The sequence below is a fragment of the Nannobrachium achirus genome (genome assembly GCF_963921795.1).
Source record: "Nannobrachium achirus genome assembly, chromosome: 2".
Taxonomy (NCBI): Eukaryota; Metazoa; Chordata; class Actinopteri; order Myctophiformes; family Myctophidae; genus Nannobrachium; species Nannobrachium achirus.
Window position 1 is genome coordinate 15,409,582 of NC_137811.1, and position 17,274 is coordinate 15,426,855.

General features: G+C 41.3%; 1 protein-coding gene across 1 annotated transcript; it reads right to left on the minus strand.

The window, feature by feature from the left end:
• Positions 1 to 205: 205 nt before the first annotated feature.
• On the minus strand, positions 206 to 10,524 carry LOC308302202 (sterile alpha motif domain-containing protein 3-like). Its single transcript, XM_080746459.1, has 6 exons — positions 10,437 to 10,524; positions 9,953 to 10,059; positions 4,690 to 5,662; positions 4,251 to 4,418; positions 3,158 to 3,253; positions 206 to 2,721 (listed from the first exon to the last, which is right to left on the minus strand). The coding sequence occupies exons 3-6, from the start codon at positions 5,656 to 5,658 to the stop codon at positions 2,389 to 2,391; spliced, it is 1,566 nt and encodes a 521-aa protein (XP_080602585.1). The 5' UTR covers positions 5,659 to 5,662; positions 9,953 to 10,059; positions 10,437 to 10,524; the 3' UTR covers positions 206 to 2,388.
• Positions 10,525 to 17,274: the final 6,750 nt, after the last annotated feature.

Here is a 17,274-nt window from a genome sequence, read left to right on the forward strand (position 1 = left end):
AGAACTTTAAAAAATAGAGTTACTTGTACTTGTATATTTCACTTACATGTACCATGTATCAGTAATCAGAACTTATAAATGAGTTACTTGTACTTCTTTATCAATTACCATGAAACAATTATATTAGAGCTTTTAATTATATCAACTCAAAAAGCAGAAATTCAACTTCCATGAAATGAATTTATTTAACATTTTTAACAGTGACATCATTTAAACAAGTCATTTTTTAAACTTTTTAACAGTGACATCATTTAAACAAGTCATTTTTTAAACTTTTTAAACACCAATGACCTCTTCCACACAAAAATAAACTGACAAAAAACTGAAACTGAAAAAGCAAATAAAGATACAATGTATAAAAGTTTCCAGTGCTTGGTAATACCCGAGGCATAGTGTATGCATTAAAATGCAACAATCAATTCTGTCCAAACACATGTAATGACCACAGCATAAAAGCTATAAAAACATGCCTTCAGGCCAGTTTATGTAAACGTGTGGTTAACTTTATAAAAACTATTTTACAAAAAGTGCAAAGTACAATGTACTTTTCTTTTAACGGTTACATTCACGAGCAGATTGTTATCAAACAACTGTCTGCATAAATCTACTACACAATTGAACAGAGCGTTGCAGTCTGCTTAACTGGTTGCTACCACTGTTTGTCGTGTGTCTCCGTGTCTGCCTCTGTCTGTCTGTCTGTCTGTCTGTCTGTCTGTCCGTCTCTGTGTCTGTCTATGTGTCTGTGTCTCTGTGTCTATGTGTCTCTGTGTCTGCCTCTGTCTGTCTGTCCGTCTCTGTGTCTGTCTATGTGTCTGTGTCCGTGTCTCTGTGTCTATGTGTCTCTGTGTCTGCCTCTGTCTGTCTGTCCGTCTGTCTCTGTGTCTGTCTATGTGTCCATGTCTCTGTGTCTGTCTATGTGTCTGTGTCTATGTGTGTGTGTGTGTGTGTGTGTGTGTGTGTCTCTGTGTGTCTCTGTGTCTGCCTCTGTCTGTCTGTCCGTCTCTGTGTCTGTATGTGTCTGTGTCTCTGTGTGTGTGTGTGTCTCTGTGTGTCTCTGTGTCTGCCTCTGTCTGTCTGTCCGTCTCTGTGTCTGTCTATGTGTCTGTGTCTATGTGTGTGTGTCTCTGTGTGTCTGTGTCTGCCTCTGTCTGTCTGTCCGTCTCTGTGTCTGTCTATGTGTGTGTGTCTATGTGTGTGTGTCTCTGTGTGTCTGTGTCTGCCTCTGTCTGTCTGTCCGTCTCTGTGTCTGTCTATGTGTCTGTCTCTGTGTCTATGTGTGTGTGTCTCTGTGTGTCTCTGTGTCTGCCTCTGTCTGTCTGTCTGTCTGTCTGTCTGTCCGTCTCTGTCTCTGTCTATGTGTCTGTGTGTGTGTCTCTGTGTGTCTGTGTCTGCCTCTGTCTGTCTGTCCGTCTCTGTGTCTGTCTATGTGTGTGTGTCTCTGTGTGTGTCTGTCTGTGTCTTGGTCACAGCGCTGTTGCGCAAGTATACTACAGTTACACACACATGAGCACTAACCAGTGCAATGACAATCCTACACCTTGGCCATTGAGCAGTTGGAAATTAAGTTGCAATGATTAGCTTTCCCATCCATGGGATGGAAAAGAAAACCTTGCATGATCATCTGATGTCCTCTGAACTCTAGGGATATGCCCCACACAAGAAATAATCTACCAAGCATCTGAACCTTTTGTTCTGTTATTTTGTTTTTTATAGGTCTATGCTGAGTTTCAGCGGGTAACAAACCAGCTAGCTAAAGTGCAAAGTATCATGTACTTTTTTAACACGTTAAATACATCCATAACATTCATGAGCAAATTCCATCTCGTCATGAACAGATTGTAAACTTCAAACAACTGAAATGTAATCTTCAACAGTGCAACTAAAATTAATTCTCATTTAAATTGGTCATACAGTTTAATAACTGGACTAGTGCAGCAAACTTTAAGGCTGGTTTCCACAAATGTTTGGTAAACTCTTCATAAAAGTAACCAACATTACAAAACAGTGCATTTTCTTTTACACGGTTGATGAATACAGCCAAAAAAATAATTCTAAATTACAAACTACAACTGAAATGTACACTTTTAAATGCAAGTGAAATCAATAGTCACCAAATAGGTTCAAGTAAATAAAACAAACTCTGTGTACATGGGTATTGAACAATGTCCAACAAATTCACTCTCATCTTGTCCAACTTGGTCAGAGTGCAGAACTGTGGATACTGACCTCAAGGCCTGATGGAAGGCCCTCGACGTAAAAAAGAGAAAAAAAATACTGATAACGCTTTAGAAATGTTGCCCTTCCTTTTTTTTGGAGGAAACTATCAGCGTGAGATAGTTCAACCAGCTTTTCTGAGTTCCTAGCCATTAAGCAGTTTGTTGAACCTTCCTAAACAACTAAATCAGGATTCCTAAACAACTCATTCTTGAGGGACACAAGTTTGGGTGCCAGTTTGCCAGAATCTAATCCTAGCAAAACTTTCTGAATGAATTCAAAGGTGTTAGTCAGCTGTTTTGGATAATTCAGATGGAGCGCATACATCAGCCCAAACACAACCACAACGGCATCGCTAAATCTGGGAAGGGAGAGCACATCTTCACCTTCAATGATGACTGTGACTTCTCTCGGGTTGTAGTGTATAGCCCGCTTGACATTATCACCAACTGCCGCCGCCGTCAGGAGCACAACTCCGCCAAAGAGCCCTGGATCGTTGTCAATTTCCTGAAGGAATGAAGGAAATGTACATCACATACTAATCGCATCACTCTAGAGTTCAATAAGAGGTTTCTCAACCTTCGTAGTATTTAGTATTATGTCAGGAGAATGAACTGGGGACAGGATAAACAAGTGCAAATTAAAGTGATCGTCAAAGACAAATCAAAGTGATCGTAAAAGATAAAACAAAAATACACATTTGGAACTGTAATACTAGAGAATTGAACTCATGGTCTTTGTGGCGTTCTCTTCTGAGTGGATACAATTGGTATAATAGCAGATAGCAGATCGACAAGCTCACAGTGCTGCGTCACACTGTGAGCTTGTCAATCGGCTATTTTCAGTGAACGCTTTCCCCACAATAACAGAAAATACACTAGTATGGAGCCCTGAAGGACTCTTGTTAGAATATTAATACACAGGTGTCATAATGAGGACTCACCGTGCATGTTTTGAACATTGTTGAGGCATCCTCTCGCAGGAACAACGGAAGGGCATGGAGTACAGTTGTCCGCTTCGTGTAGATATCATGCACTTCCTATAAAGATTAAAAAAGTGCAAATATTTAGACATTTACTAATGAATTAGCTCGAATATGAGTCTTTAGGGACAATAGTCATTTATTTGCATCTTTTTATCCCATGACTTTGTAACCCATTTTTCCAATTGGTGCCAATTTTCCTAAACTGTAATCCTGGTCTCTGCTCTCCCTCTCCCAACCTGGGGAGGGCCCCGAACTGAGCTCATGCTTCCTTCAGTGCATGAGGAGTGAGCAGCCTGCTTCTTATCACCTGACAGGGGGAACATCCCCGGTTGGATGTAGTGCGTGGAAGGAACACATTATTTCAACTAGTTCCATTTCCCTCCATCAGGCGCCACGGCTGGCCAGGGGGAGGCATTATAGAAACCAGGATTACCTAGGACACTGTTTCTCAACCTGTGGGTTGAGACCCCCAGGGGGGGTCCCCAAATTATTTTCGGGGGTCCCCAGATGATTAACTTAATGTGCAACATTGTTTTCTCTCTCAACAGTAAACAAACCAACATAAAGTTTAAGTGTATCTACACATTTCTAAGGTGACAATTTAAGCATTCTTTAATACCTCTAAAATGACAAATTAAACATTGGCCAAATTGTCAAATATTAGAGGCAGAAATTGTGAAAATAGCCGATCTACATGCTCACAACGCCTTGCGTTGCGATGTGTTGTGAGCATGTAGATCTGCTATTTTCACAACTCTTAGTGATAGTCAGGGTGGGGGTCCCAAGTTAAAATGTGATTTTGGGGGTCGCAGCCTGAAAAGGTTGAGAACCACTGACCTAGGAGACAAGGGAGGACAGGCAAACTCCACACAGAAAGGCCCTTTCGCCAACCCCACCTAGGGTGTGGACTGTGGATGCGGAGGAGAGAACTCACCCCCAGCTTCTCAACCACCTTCTAGCTGTGAGGCGACAGCTCTTCCGACTACTGCGCCACCGTGCCCTTAATTTGAGTCATTACACTTCGTATATTATGCAGATAAATAATATCTACCTGTTCATCATGTAGCTTTAACATTCCATTCAAAGCATCTGCGACCGCTCCGGTTCTGGATGCCTTTTCCCGAAATATTGCCATCAAGCGGGGAGTGTGGCGATCCAATTCGGCGTAGAACTTGTTGGGCAGGTTCTGGTTCGTTACCCGCTGGAACTCAGCATAGACCTATAAAAAACAAAAGAACAGAACAATAGGTTCAGATGCTTGGTAGATTATTTCTTGTGTGGGTCATATCCCTAGAGTTCAGAGGACATTAGATGCGCATGCAAGGTTGCCTTTTCTGCTAATCATTGCTACTTAATTTCCAACTGCTCAATGGCTAAGGTGTAGGATTGTGATTGCACTGGTTAGCTCTCATGTGTGAATGTGTGTCTAACTGTATGGGTGTAAAGCTGGGCATCGTTAAAATAAAGACGTTTGTGCTTACTGAACCTACCTCAGACTCCATCCTGAGAGCAGGCCACTTGTCCATGATCTGTCTCACCGGTGGGTGGGTGATCACGATACCCTGTCGCCGCAGGGCAAATGTGGTCTGCATCATCTTACTAATGAGGGGTAGGTTTCGCTCAGTCTTCTGCACTTCTTCAACTATGTTCTTCCTCACAAGCTCAAGACTTTCCTCATCCTGTCCTTGGGGAAAGTTGGGCAGATAGTTGAGTTCTGCACGCCTGGGTCTTTTGATGTTTGTGTGCGGAGATTGATTCTCAGGGTGGTTTCGACTTTTTTTCCCAGCATTTACAGCAACCTCCAGACAACCTGCCTTCTTCAGCTTGGTCCTGTAATTTCCCAACTTGTGTGTGATACTCGTAGTCCATCCACCCCAACCAGTGTCAGATCCTGCTTCTTTCAAACAGGGATGTTGTGTCACAAGTGCCTCTGCTACCTGCTCTCTCTGGCTCTGGCTTTCGTAAGCCTGGAAGCTAAACATGGTTTTTGCAAGGGTTTCCAAGATGTCATGCTTTTGGTCCCTTCTCAAGTTCAGAAGCGCTCCAGTCTTTTCATATTCTGCATTTGCTTTTTGAAGAACCAGTTCAACATCAAAGGCACACTTGGGAATTGGAAATGTTCCTGTTGGCCACCTCTGTACACGCTCTGGGGATGAGCCATCCGACAGTATTTCAGTAGATGCAGCAGAACTGGATCCAGCAGAACTGGAATCTCTTGAGAGTACAATGTGTACGACAGCTTTTTGTGGCAACTCCTCAATTTGAACTAGTTCAGTACGGTTTCCATCAAAGTCTGGGTCTTCATATTCCAAGCTGAAGTCAAGGTCTAACTGTAGCTGTTCTTTTAGGATCCGAATCAGTGCATCTAGAGAGTCTGGCCGTGAGCTGAGCTTTAATTTCCGTACACGGTTTGGCTCGACAACACGTAGAAGCATCGGCTGAGGGTTTGTGGTTGCCATCACCCTAAAGAATAAGAGACATTTAAGAGGTTAAAGGAATACATTGCTATTTACAAGCATACACACATTCATGGGGCTTTTAAGCCGTGACATCATTTTGTAGCACGCAGGTTTATTATCAATATCTGTCCCTCGCTATTTCAACAGATCCGAGACAAAAATAACGACTAAAGTATAATTCTACCACTTTCCTTTCAACAACAAAGAGAAGAAAAAAAAGATTGTAAATAGTAAAAAGATCGCTTTTTTGGGGGGGCAAAAGTTCTCCTCTGCCTACAAAATGATGTCAGCCCCTAATGTCTGTACAGATTCAGAGTGAACCTCTTAAGAACCACTTATCTGATCAACTTTACAGTCAACAATGCACTCTTGGCTTCTGACCAATACAACCAACAAATGTGAAATCGATCAGATGAGCATTTCACAAAATGCATGTGCCTGTCTAGAGCTGAGGGGATAAAAAAAAAAAAGGACAGAGACACATACTAACAAATCATAAATTCCTGGTAACTGGTGTGTGTATGTATGTCACTGTGAAACCTGGAAGTCAGTGAATTCTACATTTGAAAACTTTAGTTACTAGTAGCTACAAAACATACAGTAACCACTTCAGCACTATATACATTTCGGCCATTTGAAAATAGCCGATAGCTTGTAGATCTGATTTATATCTGATTTATACATTTGACTTGAAATGGGACAGTGATAACATGTTATTATCCACCTTGGCTTGAATGGGACCTTCTGCATAAGTAGTATACTTTTACTTTTGGTGCTCATCGCTGCATTTGATGCCAATAGCTGCATTTGATGCCAATACTTTTGTACTTTTACTATAGCACATTTTGAATTCCAGACTCACTTGTAACACCATTTTTATATTGCAGTATTAATACGTTTACTTAAGTAAAACATCAGTATTGCCACAAGAATGTTACCATCAAGATTCAAGGTTGTACTTTATTGTTATAGATACAAGTACAACTTTTGTTAGGATTTCTTTAGACAATGAGCAGCATTGATTCAGACAATGCAGCAGCATAGATTCAACAAAATAAAAACACATTGGATAATTAATGCATATCAATATACACAATGTATTCTTCATGGTTTCACAGCATTATCATTATTAAAGAGCTCACTCTTCCTCACAAGTGCTTACATCACCATACACAAGTGCCACCAAGGCATACCAAATAACACAATACTACAAATTTACAGTCAAGCAAATTCAGTCAAAGATACAGCTTTTTTTGGTCAGGCAGATATTGTTACTGACAGTTTTTCTATTGCAAATTTACAGTCAAGCAAGTCAAAGATACAACAGCTTTTTTTGGTCAGGCAGATATTGTTACTGACAGTTTTTCTATTGCAAATTTACAGTCAAGCAAATTCAGTCAAAGATACAACAGCTTTTTTTGGTCAGGCAGATATTGTTACTGACAGTTTTTCTATTGCTGTTTTTCCCCTTTTCTTTCTGCACTAGTTGTCTTTAACATGAATGAACCTCTTTGGAGTCAACAGCAGCAAGCCATCAATGTTGTATGCTGAGAATGTGAGTGTGTCATTGAGATCTGATAGCACATAGACAGATTGACTTGACCATGAGGCTGACAGCTCATAGGAACGGAGATGCTCCAAATAATAGGTCTCAAAATCACAACAGAGGAAGGTTACATTTTGATTTACAAGGTAGATCTGTGCAATTTTGCTGAATTTAGACAGTCCCCCACTATGTCCAACAGACACAAACATTTCACTGGTATAGTCTATGCCATCGATGGTCACCTTCGGTGTACTGTAGACTGTGTCACTGGCTGTGTGTTGTCTAATGTGTGCCTGGGCTACCTCTGGAAGAGTTGAAACCAGTACAGAGTCAACTCTGGATGTTTGGACCTCAGGTCTGAAAAAGGATGCTGAACTAAGGTGAAACGCAATCATGTTTTGGTGTCTGGTTGCCATAGTCTTCAAAACGTTTTTAAAATTCATGGTGTCATGAACCACCTTCTTAAAAAAACGGTGTTTCCCTTCAAACCTCATAGTCCAAACATGCACTAGGGGACCAAAGCACCTAACTAGGGTGGGATAGTGCTCCAGATAGTGATGTTTAGGACGAAGCTTAAACTCTGGGAAGACCTCTTGCAGGGTCCGTCTGTGATCACTAATTTTGCTCTGTAAATATGCTAAGGCCTTGTCGGTAAATGACTGGCACAATGCCAATTCCACCACCTCTTTTAAATCCATCAAAACTGACCAGGCTCCATCACCTTCTGGTACTCTATTGCCTACAAATAATGGAAGTAGTCTGAGCAGGGTGGCATTTTCATGCCCATTGCCTCCTATTGTGCCTCGATTCATGAATGTTTTGGGAATTGGCTGAGGTCTGTCTACTTTATCAGTGTGCTGATATGGGAATGATGCAATCTTTTCATTCAAATACTCTAATGTAAAGTATTTCAGCTTGATCATCTCTTTAATGCAAAGAGAAAGCTCAACGGGTACTACACCTTCCAAAAGGTCATGGAGAATATCTGGTGGAAGACCCGTTATAGGATGAAAGTATTCAAGTGATTTGCGCAAAGCACAGTCACCTTTAACACCAAACTGGCTGCTCAGAACGTCACTTTGTGCAACATTTTGGACATGGAGGTCATGGGTGTCTTTGGTTCTCTCTATGAATTGTCCTTCTCTGACTTCATGTTTCTGAAACTCTTCATTTGTGGCCAAGCAGAATCTACAAACATACTCGCCAGAGAATGACTCCACAAAGCCACCCAATCCATGGGCTCCCAAATTGTCAGCAGAAACGCAAAGGATAGTGCCTTTTATATTCTGACCAACTGATTCTATGAAGACACCATCCTGCTCTAGAATACGAACATCGCGCAACAATGGAGCAAGTACAGCTTCGTAACCATACTCCTTGACGTCTTTCACTTTAACTAGCATGCCCAGTTGTATATTGTGTAATGTTGATCTGTATTTAGGGGGCACATTGGCAAGGACCCAGTAGATTGCACAAACTTTGTGAATTTTACGGGATGTGCCGAGAGGATTACACAGTTCCAGGTCGTCGGCATAGAGCTGAAGAGCCACGGTTAGATTTTCTGTAGAGAGCAACTCATTCTCTTTGAAATAAGAGCCATCCCGGTATGATACAAATTGACTAGATCCCGTGTCTGCTTCTCTGATCTTGCTGAGAATATCTGTGTTTTTAAACAACTCCTGAATCATTTGAAGGATTGGAACATACATAATCGTATGGCCAGGTTGCGCCAGCTGATATTCTACTGGTTTTACTAATGGATAGTTGCACTCAAAAAATCTTTTTCTGCGCTTGGCAGACGACAACTCTGCACCTGCAGATGTGGCACTAAAGAGAACATTAGAGTCCATGACTGCTTCGACAACTTCATCCAGAGCACAATCTGTAATATTGTGACCATATCGCTGCAAAACCTCATTGACAGCCTCCCTGACCAATGGCTTGGACAAAGAGAAGATGTCATTCAAGTGGTCCACTATTTCTTGGGTAGCTATGTTTGAGACATGAAGGATAGCCTGCATCTTTAGAAATAAAGAAGCTGCATTATGTTTGAGCTGATCTTTCAATCCATCTGTATTCCACTGAGCATCCTCTCTCTCTGTCTGGTGACCTGGAGATTGTTCACTAGTGTCCTCTTCACTAGCGACCTCTGAACTAGTGCCTGGTAGACTCTGCACATGTTCATCCCTGATGATGTAACTGCAAATATCTGAAGAAAGACCTGATTGGTGTTGTTTACTTTTATGACCATTGAAGGTACTGGTTACATTGGTACTGTAGTTACAGTCCTTGTATGGGCACTCCACTGTCTCGTGGTTTTTTAAATGCCTTCTCAAATGATAGAAGACCCCAGACTCAGAGAAAGGCTGCTCTAATGTGCACAGAGGACACTTGAATGACACTTGTGACACATGCTCCTGACTCTGATCTTTACTACTGCTAATTTCAGCATTGTGGTTGCGAGATAAATGCGCTCCAAGTGCACTAAGAGTCTTAAATGTGCACATACAATCCCTATACAGGCATGGCAGTGGACTGACTCCAGAAGACTGACTGTGCTGCAGCCTATAATGTGTGAATAATTGTGCTCGACCATTAAAGGGCACTGAACACAACTTGCACGTCCAAGTCATATGGGCACAGGTAGGGACCTAGGGGGGGAAAAAAAGAGTTTCCGTGCTTAGCAAGGGGGGCGGGCTGCCTCCACATCGCCAAAATATACATACAGACAGTGTAGTAATTTGTTACCTGCTGCGTTTGGGTCTTGGGCCTATTGAAGTTCTTTCTGACTCTGGCTCAGCCGGTGCTGAATCTGCTGCAGTTGGTTTGAGTGTTTGAGTCAGCTGGGTCTGGACCTACAGAGTAAACACACAATATTAAAGCAGTAGGAAACATACAAGTAGGACAGCAACTAACCACCATTTTACTTATTAACCTGTTAATGATTTCAAATTATCAGTGTTGGTTGCATACACTCACCACACTTTGCTACAGACAAATGTTGACTGCCTTATCAAGATGGGTTCCCCCACTAACAAGCGTGACTTGCATTTAATTTTAGCCCCAGCAGCATAAATGGCAGTTAATATAAGCCTACCATTACACTACCATATGTACAATTTAGGTAGGGTAAGTGAAATCTTTGGTTTAAAACTTGTTTTGTTCAAAGGTTCAAACTTGATATTCTGACAGTAATCATAGCTATATTGTGTTTGTTCAGTGATGTTAGTACCTTGTCAAGTGGCGCTGTTCTTGGCTGGTGGATAAGGTGGAAGTTAAGGACTACTGTTACTGAATCCAAACCAGCTTTGTTTTCAGTGATGTTAGTACCTTGTCAAGTGGCGCTGTCAAGTGGCGCTGCTTGCTGTTCTATGCTGGCTGGAGCTGCTGCTTTGAGCCTGTGCCACCTCCAACGCCTGCTTGGACTTCGGAGCCTGGAGGGAAGTCAAGTCAAAAGCCACTGTTAAATATACCACTATGGAAAGAAAACCCAATGTTGTCTTTCATTCCGATTGATTGATTATTTTATTAGAAGTTTGTAATGGGAAAAAGTACAGTTTCATTACAGCACAAATCACTGGTACAAGGTCAAATAAAAGGAGATCCTAGAAAGCTTTACGGCTTCTTTACACAGGACACTTTGTGCATCTCATATACATTAACATTGAAAGACAGACAGATATAACAGAGTACTTTGCATAGGATAACTAAGGCTGGCTGGTGGATAAGGTGGAAGTTAAGGACTACTGTTACTGAATCCAATCCAGCGTTGTTTTCAGTGATGTTAGTACCTTGTCAAGTGGCGCTGTCAAGTGGCGCTGCTTGCTGTTTTATGCTGGCTGGAGCTGCTGCTTTGAGCCTGTGCCACCTCCAACGCCTGCTTGGACTTCGGAGCCTGGAGGGAAGTCAAGTCAAAAGCCACTGTTAAATATACCACTATGGAAAGAAAACCCAATGTTGTCTTTCATTCCGATTGATTGATTATTTTATTAGAAGTTTGTAATGGGAAAAAGTACAGTTTCATTACAGCACAAATCACTGGTACAAGGTCAAATAAAAGGAGATCCTAGAAAGCTTTACGGCTTCTTTACACAGGACACTTTGTGCATCTCATATACATTAACATTGAAAGACAGACAGATATAACAGAGTACTTTGCATAGGATAACTAAGGCTGGCTGGTGGATAAGGTGGAAGTTAAGGACTACTGTTACTGAATCCAATCCAGCGTTGTTTTCAGTGATGTTAGTACCTTGTCAAGTGGCGCTGTCAAGTGGCGCTGCTTGCTGTTCTATGCTGGCTGGAGCTGCTGCTTTGAGCCTGTGCCAACTCCAACGCCTGCTTGGACTTCGGAGCCTGGAGGGAAGTCAAGTCAAAAGCCACTGTTAAATATACCACTATGGAAAGAAAACCCAATGTTGTCTTTCATTCTGATTGATTGATTATTTTATTAGAAGTTTGTAATGGGAAAAGTACAGTTTCATTACAGCACAAATCACTGGTACAAGGTCAAATAAAAGGAGATCCTAGAAAGCTTTACGGCTTCTTTACACAGGACACTTTGTGCATCTCATATACATTAACATTGAAAGACAGACAGATATAACAGAGTACTTTGCATAGGATAACTAAGGCTGGCTGGTGGATAAGGTGGAAGTTAAGGACTACTGTTACTGAATTCAAACCAGCTTTGTTTTCAGTGATGTTAGTACCTTGTCAAGTGGCGCTGTTCTTGGCTGGTGGATAAGGTGGAAGTTAAGGACTACTGTTACTGAATCCAATCCAGCGTTGTTTTCAGTGATGTTAGTACCTTGTCAAGTGGCGCTGTCAAGTGGCGCTGCTTGCTGTTCTATGCTGGCTGGAGCTGCTGCTTTGAGCCTGTGCCAACTCCAACGCCTGCTTGGACTTCGGAGCCTGGAGGGAAGTCAAGTCAAAAGCCACTGTTAAATATACCACTATGGAAAGAAAACCCAATGTTGTCTTTCATTCCGATTGATTGATTATTTTATTAGAAGTTTGTAATGAGAAAAAGTACAGTTTCATTACAGCACAAATCACTGGTACAAGGTCAAATAAAAGGAGATCCTAGAAAGCTTTACGGCTTCTTTACACAGGACACTTTGTGCATCTCATATACATTAACATTGAAAGACAGACAGATATAACAGAGTACTTTGCATAGGATAACTAAGGCTGGCTGGTGGATAAGGTGGAAGTTAAGGACTACTGTTACTGAATCCAATCCAGCGTTGTTTTCAGTGATGTTAGTACCTTGTCAAGTGGCGCTGTTCTATGCTTGCCCTGGAGCTGCTGCTTTGACTCTCCTGTTTCTTGGAGTCTCCTCCTGTGCTACCTCCAAGGCTCCAACGCCTGCTCTGACTTCTGGTCCTGGAAGGAAGTGAAGGGACAATCAAAAGCCAGTCCACTGTTAAACAATATACTACTTTGAATAATGGTCACCTAACACAAAATATTTTAGACAATGTGTTTGGATTTTATTTTTTTTCAGATCTTATTTTGTAACTCAGTAACTGTCAGGTTTTATTTTATTTATTACAACACTATGGCATATTCCATAGTACTAGTGGTTCTCAAATGTTTTATTTTTAAGGACCCCTTAACTGAGTGTAATGGAACCAAATGGACCTGCAGTCTATTTGGTTCCATTTGGACACTCAATTCAATTCAAAGGAGCTTTATTGGCATGAGAAAACATACGTTTACATTGCCAAAGCACACTCAGCGACAACGAGTAACAGACCTGTAAGGGTTCATTTGGTTCCAATTGTACACTCAATAGTTACAGTGTTATGTTCATTCAAGGCTAGCTCTGTTTTTCTGGTAATATTGTCTGCTCCTTTCCCATGTCTGGCAAAAAAGAAATTACAAAATATGTCCATCATAAGCCAACATGGTATTGACCCTTGTACACAACTAATATACAGTAATGAAATCAAACTGTAGGCCTACATAATTTTAAGCAAATAAAACATTCTGGCAGCAGGGCTACTCACCAAAAAGAATAGATCTACAAGAAAACAAAACATAATGGTCGGTACCATTGTGTATCACAATGAAGACTTGGAATTTAGGCGTGCCTTGGTGAAAATAACAAATACAGAAAATGGCGAGTTGTGTTGTGACACGATGTATGCTTGTAAATCTGTGCCAGGGAGCATAATAAATCTGTCTTCCTTCATTTAAGACAAATGATGAACGTTTCAACACAATGTGTGATGTTAGTACCTTGTCAAGTGGCGCCGTTCTATGCTTGCCCTGGAGCTGCTGCTTTGACTCTCCTGTTTCTTGGAGTCTCCTCCTGTGCTACCTCCAAGGCTCCAACGCCTGCTCTGACTTCTGGTCCTGGAAGGAAGTGAAGGCACAATCAAAAGCCAGTCCACTGTTAAACAATATACTACTTTGAATAATGGTCACCTAACACAAAATATTTTAGACAATGTGTTTGGATTTTTTTTTTTTTTTTTCAGATCTTATTTTGTAACTCAGTAACTGTCAGGTTTTATTTTATTTATTACAACACTATGGCATATTCCATAGTACTAGTGGTTCTCAAATGTTTTATTTTTAAGGACCCCTTAACTGAGTGTAATGGAACCAAATGGACCTGCAGAGTCTATTTGGTTCCATTTGGACACTCAATTCAATTCAAAGGAGCTTTATTGGCATGAGAAAACATACGTTTACATTGCCAAAGCACACTCAGCGACAACGAGTAACAGACCTGTAAGGGTTCATTTGGTTCCAATTGTACACTCAATAGTTAGTGTTATGTTCATTCAAGGCTAGCTCTGTTTTTCTGGTAACATTGTCTGCTCCTTTCCCATGTCTGGCAAAAAAGATTTTACAAAATATGTCCACCATAAGCCAACATGGTATTGACCCTTGTACACAACTAATATACAGTAATGAAATCAAACTGTAGGCCTACATAATTTTAAGCAAATAAAATATTCTGGCAGGGCTACTCACCAAAAAGAATAGATCTACAAGAAAACAAAACATATGGTCGGTACCATTGTGTATCACAATGAAGACTTGGAATTTAGGCGTGCCTTGGTGAAAATAACAAATACAGAAAATGGCGAGTTGTGTTGTGACACGATGTATGCTTGTAAATCTGTGCCAGGGAGCATAATAAATCTGTCTTCCTTCATTTAAGACAAATGATGAACGTTTCAACACAATGTAGCTACCATTTACAACCAGCTAAATCAAATACTGCTCTAAATACAGCCTAATAATGCTACACAAAGCAAACAATGTGTGCGTGCGCGTGCGCCCCCCTCCCCCCCCCCCCCCCCCACACACACACACACACACACACACACACACACACACACAGCGTGCAATTAAACACGACATGGACACCTTCCAAATATAAAAAAATTAATTCAAACTACCAGCGTTAATGTTTAATACAACCCACGAAGTAGGCCACTTCATATAGTTGACTCAACACACACACACACACACACACACACACACACACACACACACACACACACACACACACACCGTGGGCAGTGAGCATTTTGGGCAAATATGATATTATTTTTTGAGTGTGCTCTTAACCAAGACTCCAGTTATCAAAATTATTAAAACTACCACAAGTTCATGTTTAATGACTCGCTTCATATAGTTTAAGCAACTCACACGCACGAACGCGAACGCACACACACACACACACACAACACACGGTTTCGCGGGCAAACTTTTCCGACAGACCGACACGGAAAAAACTAATTTAACATGAACCAATTATAAAAACAACGTGGAAGTTGTAGAATATATGCAAAGAAAAAGTTTGGAGAGTTCCGAGCGGGTCCGACACACTGCGGTTGAGACGGCGGCCATTACAGAGAATGTTTCAGAGATGTAAACTCCGCCCTTTGAGCAACTACGTCATGACGCAATGTGACGTCTATGTGACAAATCGTTCAGATTAATATAATATTAGCTTTAATATTACTGAAAGAGGACAAAAGTGCTCCACGCACGCAATATGTTTCAGTTAGTAGAACTCTTTAACACATTTCAAGTATTTAATACATAATCCAATCAGTTTTTTATTGCATCAGGGTTTACAGTGTACTAGTAAGACACCTGAGGGTGACATGCGACCTCAGGGTGACATGCGACCAATTCTTGACCAACCACAGCGTTTCTCTGACGATTCTAGTTGTTGTCATTCTGGGGGGAGTTTGTTCATGTTTTTGTGAGGGTATCAACCCTAGGAGACACAGAGAGAACATGCAAACTCCACACAGAAAGGCCTTATCGCCCACACCCTAGGTGGGGTTGGAAATAGGGCCTTTCTGTGTGGAGTTTGCCTAAACATGGAGATGTGGTACAGAATGACTCATACTGTATATGGGCATAAAAAAAATGTGACATCACTTCCTGTACAGACAGTCAGACAGACCAGCCATTGACCCCGGCCTAACAATGGCTACTGTCTATGACGGTAGTCCCATATGACATGATGGACTGGACTATCTCCATATATAGTGTTCTCCACATCTCCATGTTTAGGCCAAACAGGTTTTCCCCATTTCTCCATGAGAAATGGGGCATTTCTCCATGACACCAAGGACCTCCAGAGGCCATACAAAGAGTATCTGACCCGAGGCCCCTTACTAAGTAGCATACATTTACAACATACCTTCTCCAAAAACATCAATATTGAACTCCATATGTATATGGATATACATACATGTATTTTTATTAATAAAGGATAAAATAAAATAAAAATTCCATATATGGGCATTCCCAGAAGCAAAATCCCTTTATGCCCATATATGGAGATTTCTGATGTCATCAATCCCTGGCCCTAACTAGCGCAAAAGCCTGCTTTACGTTGATTTACACCCTACCTTTCCAGATGATGCCCTATTGGGTACACACTTATGTCCAAATATAGAAATCCCAAGGCATCAAACCCAAGCTTGGCTTTACTAATTAACATACGTTTTATGCCCATATTATGGAGATCCCTGTCCCAATGTTATCAATATTAAGGACATATATGGAAATGCCCATATTTGTAATGTCCATATGAGCATGTTTTGACATAACAGTCAGGGAACTCCATGTATGGGCATACAATTGATTCTGTGTGTGTGCCATCACAATGAATGTTGTCAGACTGATGTCATCACTATGACATCATTGACCTCATAACTTTATCTGGCCGCCCCGTTGCCACCTCCTTGTTACATTTTCTTTTCTGAGACTGCCGACTGCACATTGTACCTCATCCACCCTTTCTTCTCTCTCCTTTTGGTATCTTTATCCTCCTCCTCCTTTTTTCTTTTTTATTCTTCTCTTTTTTTGTCTTTCTTAGTCTTGTGTATCCTTCTCTCTTTTTTTTTTCTTTCTTAGTCTTGTGTAGCCGCCCCGTACAGGAAGTGATGTCACAACTCGCTGACATCACACTGACATCACTTCCTGTACAGAAGGAAGGTTACGGAAGGAAGGAAGGAAGGAAGGAAGGAAGGAAGGAAGGAAGGATGAAGGAAGGAAGGAAGGAAGGAAGGAAGGTCACTCAAGCAACAAGGTTTTTCAGGGTAAATGCGACCTTCGGTCGCAACAAACTATGTGATGTCTACACCTATGTTGTGATGGCCAATGATTACAATGATATCATGTGCAGCATCATAAACTGTCCAGGTGAATAGTATCACAGTATTTTATGTCTGTTGTATACAGTCTTTTGTATACATGTTGTGTTGTGTATACCAATTTGTGCTTTTACCTGTAACTCCACCAATTAGTGTAAAACTTTGTATGCACACTTCCCAGAGGCTTTTTCTGGCTTGGCCACTTTATCGCTGCTTGCAGCTATATTTGCAATTAATATTATCCTGATTTGGTTGTATGTAAAAGCCCGGGCTGTCCCAATGGATGGAAGAAGTTTGGATGCAGCTGTTATTACAGATATACTGAAGGTAGAACCTGGGAGGTTCATTAACAGTCAAGAAGAACAGGTAAGTGTATCTCTGTGTGTGTGACTGTGTGTGTGTGTGTGTGTGTGTGTGTGTGTGTGTGTG